The sequence below is a fragment of the Vespula vulgaris genome, chromosome 6, assembly GCF_905475345.1.
Source record: "Vespula vulgaris chromosome 6, iyVesVulg1.1, whole genome shotgun sequence".
NCBI classification, from domain to species: Eukaryota; Metazoa; Arthropoda; class Insecta; order Hymenoptera; family Vespidae; genus Vespula; species Vespula vulgaris.
Window position 1 is genome coordinate 8,110,909 of NC_066591.1, and position 11,990 is coordinate 8,122,898.

General features: G+C 35.6%; 1 protein-coding gene across 8 annotated transcripts in view; it reads left to right on the top strand.

The window, feature by feature from the left end:
- LOC127064490 (tyrosine-protein phosphatase 99A) overlaps window positions 1-11,990 on the top strand; it is a 328,206-nt gene that overhangs the window by 307,615 nt on the left and 8,601 nt on the right. For 6 of the 8 annotated variants that reach the window (XM_050995614.1, XM_050995613.1, XM_050995618.1 and 3 more), the window contains 13 exons: window positions 3,447-3,647; window positions 3,886-4,166; window positions 4,264-4,520; window positions 7,715-7,998; window positions 8,866-9,086; window positions 9,171-9,296; window positions 9,412-9,587; window positions 9,774-10,065; window positions 10,160-10,331; window positions 10,509-10,633; window positions 10,717-10,994; window positions 11,075-11,210; window positions 11,360-11,958. In XM_050995614.1, coding sequence (XP_050851571.1) covers window positions 3,447-3,647; window positions 3,886-4,166; window positions 4,264-4,520; window positions 7,715-7,998; window positions 8,866-9,086; window positions 9,171-9,296; window positions 9,412-9,587; window positions 9,774-10,065; window positions 10,160-10,331; window positions 10,509-10,633; window positions 10,717-10,994; window positions 11,075-11,210; window positions 11,360-11,860 — 3,050 coding nt within the window. In that variant the 3' untranslated portion in view covers window positions 11,861-11,958. The remainder of the gene's footprint in view (window positions 1-3,446; window positions 3,648-3,885; window positions 4,167-4,263; window positions 4,521-7,714; window positions 7,999-8,865; window positions 9,087-9,170; window positions 9,297-9,411; window positions 9,588-9,773; window positions 10,066-10,159; window positions 10,332-10,508; window positions 10,634-10,716; window positions 10,995-11,074; window positions 11,211-11,359; window positions 11,959-11,990) is intronic. The other 2 variants (XM_050995616.1, XM_050995615.1) reach the window with 2 other exon arrangements.

An 11,990-nucleotide genomic window follows, 5' to 3' on the forward strand; every position in this document is an offset into this window, starting at 1 on the left:
ACGCTGTACTCTCTTATTATCGTCCATTCATACTTTTACTTGTATTTCTCCGTTTGTTCGTACTTATTATACTCGTATTACTATGTATTCGTTATTTCGATTTTTGAATTATTCGCGTCAAGAAAGAAAATGATTTTAAAGAGAAATGACGAATCATTCCTTTTTCTTTTTATTTTTTATCCTTACGAATATCTTCACGTCGGCTCGATTATAACTCAATTTAATTATTGTTTCTGTTGAGAAGAACGATAAGGTCTTTCTTTTTTTTTTTTCTACTTTGTTAATCTTTTCTAACACGTCCGCAATGTTTTCTTCCTCCGCGCTTTCTCTCGCGAGTTTTATGCACCCGATCCAGAGCCGCTAAGCTAAGACACACGGAGGTTAGTAAGCCGGTCGTAGTAAGGATGTCACACGACAGAAAAACGATCTTCTCGAGATGTCTCTCGCGTTCCCGTGACTTCCTTTACACTTAGTTACAGTCGGATCTGAGTTGAAGAAATTATATGAATATCCCGGAAAATCATTGTAACTTTCTCCGATTTGGATAAGGACTTTCTAATATAAAATATGTACGTACATATATATATTTATATACATATATATATGTGTGTGTGAATGTATGTATTTTAATCGCTAAGAAAAACAACATAGTAGGAACAAATTCGTTTTGCATAATTCGATTTGATCAAATATTCCATGCTCGTTCGAGCGTAACGAACGCACGAGGAACGTAGTAACCTCGATTATATAGTCTTATATATAGTATATATGTATGTATGTATATATATATGTCTTTACGTTCTTAATGGCCCTTCCTACGAATCGAGAATTCAATGAGTCGCCTTTACAAGATCAAACACCTCAGTCCTTCTTTTCTTCTTTATATATAGACATATATATATATATATATATATATATATATATATATATAAATTGACATGATTATCTGGAATATTTTTTTTATCTCGATTAATTTGATTCTTAAAAGATTTCAATTTCCAGACAGATAAATCTATTTATCGTTCGCGTTACACGTGTATCATTTATGTCATTTCAATTATTATAATTTCTTTTTTTCGATCTCATCTCTCTCTCGATCTCTCTCTCTCCTTCTCTCTCAATCTCTACAATGATGTCATTTTACAAACGAGAAGACAACAACAAAAAATTTACTTCCAAGTCCGTGTTCGAGATGTATATGCAACGTACGATGAGTTGCAGCAGGACGATTGACCTTGACTATGCCTCGCCATCCTCGTAATCATATTCATTTTTCACCTCGTCCGTAATACGAGTACGGATCCCCGTAGTGCGTGCGGAGACTCAGCATGACATCATCCGGTTGCAGCTCACAAAGGTTATGCCCGATCGTCGAGTCTGCGCGTTGTGTTCCTTAGCCTTCTCCGTTCTTCGTTTCTTCGCTCGGACGAATCCGGGCGTAATGGTTTGCCTTGTGTGTTGTTCTCTCAGAGAGACGAGAATGGAAACTGTTTCATTGACATTTTAAAAGAGAGAGAGAGAGAGAGAGAGAGAGAGAGAGAGAGAGAGAGAGAGAGAGAGAGAGAGAGAGAGAGAGAGAGATGAAGCTTGTCTCAAAACCTCTAACACGCTGTTAGTTTTCTTCGTTCATTCGTACGAATTCATTTTTACTTTAACATGTTCCTATCGTCGAATGATTTCGTACTATTTTAACGTTAAAAAAAAATTTCTCACAGTTCAACGCTCGTTTCTTAGAAAAAATTATTTCTTCTAAGAAAAATTATCACGCGATTCGTGTTTGCAAGCTTTTCAAATAATACAGATTTATAAAAATGTGAAATATGCTTGAAAGGAAATTTTATATCAATTTTATATCAAAGTTGTTATCTAATTTTATTATTATAAGAGTTCATAAATATTTGAAATGACATAGACGAAATCTTTCATTTCGTTTTTTAATCAGCAAAGATTATCTTCAGTGATAGCAAACATGTTCGTCCATATCAATCAGATGTTATCTATTTCTAATAGTCTGAGTATTCATAAATATTTGAAATGAAATAGACGAAATCTTTTATTATGTCTTTTAATCGGAAATGATCATCTTCGATGATAGTCGTCCGCGTTCGTCCATGTTCTCGTTGAATAAAACAGGTCGACGGAATCGACGTGATACTTGTAGACAGCGAAAAACGAGACGAAGCACTACTCGTACCTATAATCGAAGTAAATCGATACGTCTTCTTCTTTCTTCTTCGTTGCTTCTTATACTTTTTATTTTCTTCTCTCTATTTATTTTCTTTGATATTAGTTCTCGCTCGCACCCACTCGTTCGCGAGAAACAACCAAGCGGAAATGATGAATATGTATACGAAAACAATGTCAAAAACTATTCTTATGTAAGGATATATGTATGTATATATATCTCAGTGTCTTTGTATGTATGTTTGTTCGACGATCAGTTAGGTATTATATAGCAAGCATTTGAGGGAGCTCGAATCGATTTGCACGGTTAATTAATTTCGAGCTTCGACTATCAACCTAGACTCTTTTCTTTCTTTTTTCCTTTTGCTCTTTATGTTTCCCTTTTTCTTTTTTTTACTTCACAACGAGGATCACGTTACGTCGAAGCACCGAAGGTGTCGATCGTGCCTCGAGATATCGATTTCGTCGAAGTTCGCCATCAATGTTCCTGTTCGTTTAGAAACTAAACGCTTAATTATTTAACGAAGTAATTTTCAAAGAACAGTTTCTCTGTTGGAAACAATGCAAATAATATTTTGAGGTATTGTTAAATAACCAAAAGAGAAAAAAGAGCTTTCAAAAAAGAGTTAAGAGAAACGTGTGATATTTTTTTGTCCATTTCATTTTCCTTACCTTTGTCATTCTCTTTCTCTCTCTCTCTCTCTCTCTCTCTCTCTCTCTCTCTCTCTCTCTCATTCTCTCTTTCTCCCTCCTAGTATGGAAGCTTAAAACCGATAAATAACGCGGAAAGCTTTTTTTCGACGTGCAGAATGCAGTCCCAGTCTTAAAGGAGCTCCACTCCTGGTTCCATGTACCAAAATGAATAGCGTCTAGTTGCTTGTCGGCGCGAGGGGTCTGAGAAGACACTCGAGGTCGTTATTAATTATTCAGTCTTCGGTCGTCGGAACTTCGCACTTGCCTTTGTATGTGGAAGATTGGAAGGCCACCTTAGAAAATGGCGAAAAGAAGAAGAAGAAGGAGAAAAAGAAGAAGAAAAAGAAAAAGAAGGAGAGCTGCCGGAAAAGACTTTGCGAAATGCTTCGCATTCTTTCTTTTTTCTTTCCTTTTTTCAATATGAGAATACTAAAACATGAAAACCCTAACTATAAAACGCGCGAGTTCAACGACGTTGAAATATCATCGTATGTTATATATATTGAAATTTATTTTGTCATCGATGTCCCAAACATCTAACTTTAATTTCCTCGGAAATTTTGTTTCAGTGCCAACGAAACCCCAGAATTTCACGTCACGTGGAATAACCTCGACTACCATAGAACTGTCATGGTCCGAGCCAGAAAGTGCCAACGGCGTCATAACCGGCTACCGTGTTTATTATTTGCATTCCAATTATACAGACGTTCAAACTCTCAAGATATATGACAATAGCGGGCCCAACGTTGAATTCGTATTAAAAGATTTAGGTAAGTATGAGTTAAATCGAGCTTAATACTACAGCGTTTGTTAATAAGAGATAGATAAAGATAGTGTGATTGAGAAGGAGGGGAAGAGAGAGAGATTAGCAAGAATAGACGAGATAAGAGTACATACGTGTTATCTTTGTATTAATACTAATCGTTATAAAAGGATAGAAGATGCACATATGTCTTTTGATAGTTAATGATAAGAAAAAAAAATGTTCTCATCTATTTTCTACTTTAGAGCCTTACATCGTCTACGATATATGGGTGAAAGCTTACACGTTGAAATACGAGGGTGAGCCTTCCGGTCACATTATTCGTAGGACTGACATCGCTGGACCAAGCGAGCCACAAATTTTAAATTTGACTTGCCATTCGCATGATTCAGTTTATATTCAATGGGCAAGGCCATCGGTCTTCTGGGGATCCGTCGATTATTATTACATCAATTATCGTACGGAAACAAGTAAATATTTTGAGGAAATCGAATTAACAGCCGAGAAGAATCATCTTGAAAGTGCCGTAAGAGATAATAGTAACAAATTTTTTTTTTTTTTTTTTTTATTCAATAACATATCAGAAATTAATTAAATTTCGATTGTGTATTTATTTTCTTTAGATGATCGTACCAAATTTAACGATGAACACGGTCTACGAGTTTATCATACGTGGAGCAACGAAAAGTACAATCAACGATCGACTGATCATACAAGGAGAAAGTTCTGCACCACGAAATGTTTTGGTTACTCACGACTGCGATAAGATTCCACCGTTAAAACGTCGTAGCAGCAAGGATCTCAGTGCTAGTGTGATAGCTGGCATGGTTTGTGCTTGCTTCGCCGTCATGCTAGCGATCACAGCCTTCGTTCTCTGGAAGTAAGAATCATCTTTTTTTTACATACATCCGCATAGTTCGTATTCGTATCAAATATATCTACATGTTAGGTCTATCTCGTTTGATTTCTTTATTTATTTATAATTTCTTTCTTAACAAATACTTTCTCACAATATTTTCGACATAAACGTGACAAACGAGTATCACTCTGAAGAAAAGATTTCTTTTATCATATATCTAAGAAAAAAGAAAGAAGAGAAAAAGCAAGAAGAAAAAAAAAACACGCTTTGAAAAAGTGTCGTAAAATTGATTTATCGAAAAAGTAAACTGCGTCTCGAGTAATAATCATCATTGAAAATAAATAAATTCTCGACGATTTTTTTATACGGCTATATGCTTGTTGATGAATAAATATTACAGAAACAAAAAAAAAGAAAAAGTAAAGAAATAAAAAAAAGAGAGAGAGGACAAAAAAAAACGAAAAAGGAAAGAAACAGTTTCATCTGTTGAAAATATATTGTGAAAGTGTATCGTAAAATGTAAATTTGAAAATCACAGGAGACATAGTAACCTTCAGCGATCAGATTCGCAATATATGTACATTGTTGCTGCTGCTGCGAGAAACGTTGGGAGTCTCGGGGAAAGATCATGCGCGCGTGATCTCGTACGCGTGTATATACGAGGAGCATTCTCTTTCAGTCTCCTCGAAGCATTCGTCGTGGTCGGCTCGAGTCACCGTTTTTCACGATACGCGAACTAATCGTTGCTTATGGTAAAAGGAAAATGGTAACGGGGACGGCAAACGATTTTCGAAATGTCGTTAACGTTGTCAGCTGCCCATTATTTTTTCTCATTTTATTGTCCCCCTATTTTCTGTTTCTTTCTATCTTTATCCCTCTCTCCTTGTCTCTCTCTGTCTTTTTATAACATCGTCTCTCACGCTCAGCCTATCTCCTTATCGCTAGTGATAACAGACGGAGCTAAAACGACGTGTATATACTAAGGCTTCTTCTTCTTCGTGCAGTCGATAACCGTCGTCGTATTCGCGAGGAATATCTTTAGTGAGAGAGACCGAATTAAGTTCAAAAAAGAGAGAGAGAGAGAGAGAGAGAGAGGAAAAAGAAAAAAATAAGAAAAGGAAGAAAGAAAGAAAGAAAGAAAGAAAGAGAGACAGAAAAAGGAAAAAAAGGAAATAAAAATAGAAGTGTCGTGCGTGCGTGTGTGCACACGTGCGTGTGTTTCTGTGTGTGTGTTTAGAATTGTGCCGATATAATCATTTTACATTCTAAATAAAACGAAGGAGAATATCGTATATGTGTACGTACTATATAAACGATGATGATGGCCAAGGATGATGTTTCAAGGATTATGTTCTAAACGGGATCATTTTCGGGTCAGGGACACGCGATTACACGTTGAAACACCCTAGGTCTTCCTTTTTCTACTACATTCGAGCTCTCCTTCGAATTTGTCTTTTCCTTTCCGTGTGATTTATATTTTAATCAGTGATCAAAATCCAAATAATTATTAGCGTGTGTCTTTGCAATGGACCCTTGGAAAAGCTACCAAACGAAATGAAGAAATTTCTCGATCTGTAAGTTCTTCTTTTTCTTTTTTCCTTCTTTTTTTTTCGTTCTTTCTTTTTATCATTCCGATAATAAGAATATAATAAAAGATCACTTTTCTTCGATTCGAAGAATTTCTATACGAAGTAAATGATACTACATATGAATATATGTCTATTAAAAATAATTATAATCTCATTGTTTCTTTTTTTTTTTTTTTTTGATGAATTTTCGAAATGACGTAATAACATTACGTACGTTGCAATACGCATTACGCGACTTTTCATTCGGACCTTATGAATTATGCCGATGAAGGCTTATACGATTCATCGGAGAGCGTATAAATGCGATGTCGCGTCGTTTTCCCACGAAAATCGAGGTGCCACCACACATACTCACATTGTACTCGCGCCCGCGCCCGCGCCGGACGCGAGTTAATACCTTACTAACCGGTTACAAGTATAATCATTCGTGTTTTCATGACCAAACGTTGCTAGCCGATTTTTTCTTTTTCCCTTTTTTTTTTTTTTTATTTTTTTTTAAATCTAAAAGCAGTATATATAAATCGTTATAAACGATAATTGTCTTACTCAGTAATACAGTTTTAAATCGTGTTATCTTGGTTTAGGTTAAGACTCTAAATGCGAGATAATCCATGGCACTTCACTGTTCACGTCTCTTAATCCATCCATCCCTATTTTTCCACTTTACTATTCGCGTCTTTTTATTGATCGATTTAATCGATATCCCGATATCGCTGTAAACGTGACGCGCAATACTTCCAACTACTTTTTGCGAAACTTTGTTGCATTGTGTATTTATTGTGTATTTAATAACGTTATAAACGTTATATGGTGTATCATATATCCAAAGAAAAAAAAGAAAATTATTGAATACATGTAACGAGTTTCGTTTAAATTCAACGAACGATATGTAAATCTTACAAGTATTCAGACGGTTTTAATTTTATATCAAATTGCGGAAATATAAACTGCTAAGCGAAATAGTTTTGGCATGAAATAACCGATCACGCAAAGTGTCAAGATCGTTAACCTTTCCTCGCCGTAACTGAGTTCACCTTTTCGCGAGTAACCTTTTTTTTCTTTTTTCTTTTTCATCAATCACGGATAAAAAATGTTGTCAAGAAAGGCGTCCTCGAAGATAAATCGATTTATCGAACGATCGATATCGATTTTGAAAAAAGTGACCGATAATGTTTTGTACATATCTCCGTAGCCTTGGATATCTTTCTCTTACTTATTTTTTACTTTGTTCGACGAATAAATGTTATATATATATATAAATAAAAAAGAAAAAGAAAAAGTAAAAGAAGGAAAGGAAAAGTAGAATAACATTAAAAGAAATGTTAAGGTAATTTTGATAATAATTTAGCACTTAGCATGATAGAGTCCAATCAGTCTTATTCCTTAATTGCTTCTTCCTGTCCGACGTATAATGTATAAAAATTGAAAAGATGAGAATAAAGTACTTTTTTCTTTTCTTTTTTAGTGAATTCTCTTTGACAACGAAATATTATATATGAATATATATATATTTTTTTATATAACAAATATACAAACCTACGAATAACAACTTTTGGAAGATTAAAAAAGAAAAGAGAATTTTATCGAACGTCGAGCGAATAATTAATCAAAAACATGTCTCTTTAGACCGATTTTCAGAAAATGCTTTCACACGGCCTATTACTATCTGGATTATCCACCACGAAATGTGCCGACCCTACAAGAATGGGAGAACAGTGAGCAAGATGGCGAAAGAACCGCCGTAAGCGTTCAACAATTCGTTCAACATGTCGCCAAGTTGCACGCCGATGGTGACATCGGATTCAGCAAGGAATACGAGATTATTCAATCGGAGAGTGGAGGTTACACTGTTGAGAATTCGCAATTCGCTGAAAATAAGGCGAAGAATCGATACCTCAACATACTCGCATGTAAATATTTCTTTACTTGTTTTGTCTTGTTTTATTTATTTTTTTTTTTTCTTTTACATTCCTTACGTACATTCGATACGATTATTTTTCTTATACGATTATCCCGAACTACATTTGTCCTTCTTCGAAGTGAAGAAGGAGAAAGAGTAAGGATGAGATCGTATGAACGCTATTTACTCTTTGTTGCGACGAGTGACGCATCTATATATGTATATACGTATACATGCGCGGAGAATGAGTCACGAAAAATGATCGAATTCGACCGGTGTTTATTTAAATGAGAAGAAGTGCAAATAGAAAAAAGAAAAAAGAATAGAAAAAGAAAGAAATTTTCTTTTTGTTAGGTCTTTATCAAAGCCATGAATTCGTATTACATCAAGTATAATTGCTGACATAATTTCTTTATAAGAATGATATAATTTTTATTTATTCTTAAAGTCAAGACAGATGTTTCGTTGTTTTATTTCTCGTGAGTCATTTCAATATGTGTATGTATGTGACACAAGTACTGTAAATTCGCTTCGACCATTCACAATGTTATCGGATTAACGAGCAGTTCTCGTCATTGCTTTTGATGTGAGTGACCTGTCTGTCGACAACGAGGTCACAGATCCTCCACCACCAAGCCGGACACTGTCCACTTGTTTTCGTGGAACGATAAAGTTACCTGTATGTATTCATCACATTCCGCGATATCGGCTTCGTTCTTACTACGTCGAAGTGATAACGCTCGTTCCCGATGACATTTATTGCGAAATAACGTAATATGTTTTATTTATTAAAAAAAAAATAATAAATAAATAAAAAGAAAAGAAAGAAAGAAAAAATCTTGTTGTATAAGATTATAAATTTTCACGCGTTTCGCAGACGATCACACGCGTGTACAATTGTTATCGTGCGGTGGAGGACCACCTAAAAAAGGGCAAGATTATGTAAACGCAAATTACATCGATGGATGGCAACGTACACGAGCTTACATTGGAACTCAAGGACCTTTGCCACCGACGTTTGATGGTTTCTGGCGTATGGTTTGGGAACAACGTGTATCGATCGTTGTGATGATCACTAATCTTGTCGAACGTGGTCGTGTAAGTTTTTCTAAATAAGATTTATTACAAAAACGAATAATATTTTGATTCTAATGAAAATCATCTTTCTCTTCTATTTTACAGAGAAAATGTGATATGTATTGGCCCAAAGAAGGCACCGAAACTTATGGTTATATTCAAGTTACTTTAGTCAGAGAGGACATCATGGCAACTTATACTATTCGTACTCTTCAAATTCGACATCTCAAGGTATATGTTTATAATAATTGTTAAGAAAGAATTATTTTTTGTTCTTCTTTTTTTTTCTTTTCTTTTAAATGACGAACGCCGACAGTTAGTAAGACGATCGTTTTCGAATTTTAAGCAGATTAAGAAGAAGAAGAATGGGACCAATATGGGAGAACGTACGATATGGCAGTATCATTATACCGGTTGGCCTGATCATGGTGTTCCTGATCATCCTCTACCCGTTCTCAGTTTTATTCGTAAATCTTCCAATGCTAATCCATCCGACGCTGGCCCTATAGTGGTCCATTGCAGGTAATGAAATAAAAACAATAAAGAAAAACAATGGTCTCTCATTTTTTTACTTATTAATGATTATCTTTTCTTTATGATATATTTATATATAATATCTTTTTTATATAATATAATAAATTTATCTTTTGTTATAATTCATTTACAATATACATAACATAATATAATAATGATAATTATTATTATTAGCGCTGGAGTTGGACGTACTGGGACCTACATCGTGATCGACGCCATGCTGAAACAGGCCAAGAGCAAAAACGAAATCAATGTATTTGGATTTTTAAAACACATTCGAACGCAGAGAAACTTTTTAGTTCAGACAGAGGAACAATACATTTTCATTCACGATGCTTTGCAAGAGGCAATCGAAAGTGGAGAGACCAATATAGAAGCAAATAATTTGATGCAGCATATTCAAGACATGCTATGCCCGTCCAATAACAAAACAGACGCTTGGAATAACTTAGATACTCAATATAAAGTAATTATCACGACGATTGTTATTAAATTTTGTTCGTTGTATAGTTTTTTCATTAAGCCTGACGATCATTCTTTTTTCTTTATTCTTTGAACAGCTCGTGACGTCATGGAAACCAAAGGACTTCAATCTCGTGTCCGCGACCAAATCCTGTAACATTCACAAAAATCGTAATATGGAGATTATACCAATCGAAAATGCTCGTGTACATTTAACACCAAAACCTGGTGTTGATGGAAGTGATTACATAAACGCAACGTGGTTCTCGGGTAAAGATAATTTCTTTTTTATTCTCTTGTTCTTTTCAAAATATTACTATTACATTCTTCACGTTAGTGAAAAGTTATAGTTTGAATTTATAATGAAAATTTATAGTTTGTAAAATAAAGGTTTACATTTGAAAGTTTTTTAAAATTACGTTAAACTAAGGAAATGTTCGTTGATAGGATTCCAAAGGAATCGTGAGTTTATTATAACTCAACATCCTATGGAGAATACCATAATGGAGTTTTGGCAAATGATGTGGGACCACAATGCTCAGACGATCGTAATGTTGACTCAGTGCGACGAGGTACTCTAACTAAAATTAACTATGACTCACGATTACTTTTCGAAAGTACACTCCTCCATATTTATTAAAATTTGTTTATACAGGAATACCCCGAGTTCTGGCCAACGGAAGGAAAGGATTTGGAATCAGAAACTTTCCGAGTACGATTATGTGGTATTAAGGAAACAGTCAGTGGAATCATTCTACGCGAGGTAGCCGTCCGATCTTTACAGGACGATTACGAATTAAGTGCAAGAATCGTTCAAGGACCATTGAATCAAGGTGGTTTATGGCCTCACAATAATAACCCCAAAGTATTCGTCAATGTGATACAAGACTTTCATAGAGATTATCAAAATGGTCCAATCGTCGTTATGGATAGGTGACTAAATTTATCGTGCATTTAATAAAAAAATCTTACAAATACATAATTACAAGGATTATCATAATCATTTGTATCAGGTACGGTGGCGTGGAGGCTGCTCTTTTCGTACTGCTAACAACTCTGAACAAACAGCTGGAGTTCGAACAGTCCGCGGACATTTACATGTTCGCAAAATTACTGTACATGAAGAGACCGGGTGTATTCCGATCGAAGGTAAAAAAAGAAAACAATAAATCATATTTCTTTTACATTCGATAATACCGTCGTCCCTACAAAAAAAAATACAATAAAATAAAATAAAATAAAATAAAATAAAATAAGATAAGTAAAACAAAAAAAATACAAAAACTATTTAACATTAGGAGGATTACGTTCTACTCTATCAATGTCTTGAATCAATGCTGTCGTCGAAAGTACGTGGTGAACCAGATCTCTATGCGATGGCGAACGGACACGTGGCAACGATGAGTAGTAACGATCCGAACGAGATTAGATCGGCTTCCTCCATGCAACACATGGCAATGGATTATCCCGTGAAGGCAGCACCACCGATGATACGAGAATATGCGACGGTGGAGGTGAGCACCGAGTACCTGTCCGACTACACGATCCCCATAAGGGTGGACCATCCGATCGAATCTTCGTCGAGCAATCGTGGAAGTGAGACTTGTCTGGCCGCTCATGGTAGCAACGATCATGGCATATCCGAGAAGAACATTGTGGTTAGCCAAAGGAACGTTAGCTATCACAATCATCCACCGGGTGTTTCGGTGACGGTCGATGCGAACGGTTACATCACGAACGGCAGTATGCGCGTGCCACCTGAGGGTATGGAGGCGAGCTGCAAGATATTACCGCAATGATGCCGGCCTATCTTCGGTTGCAGCGTCGCCTCACGTCGTTCAGAACCGCTGTAATCGACCGTTTCTTCCTCATAAACGGAAGTGTATTTACGTCCCTCGTAAGTATTATCGTCGCGTTCCAACATCTTCA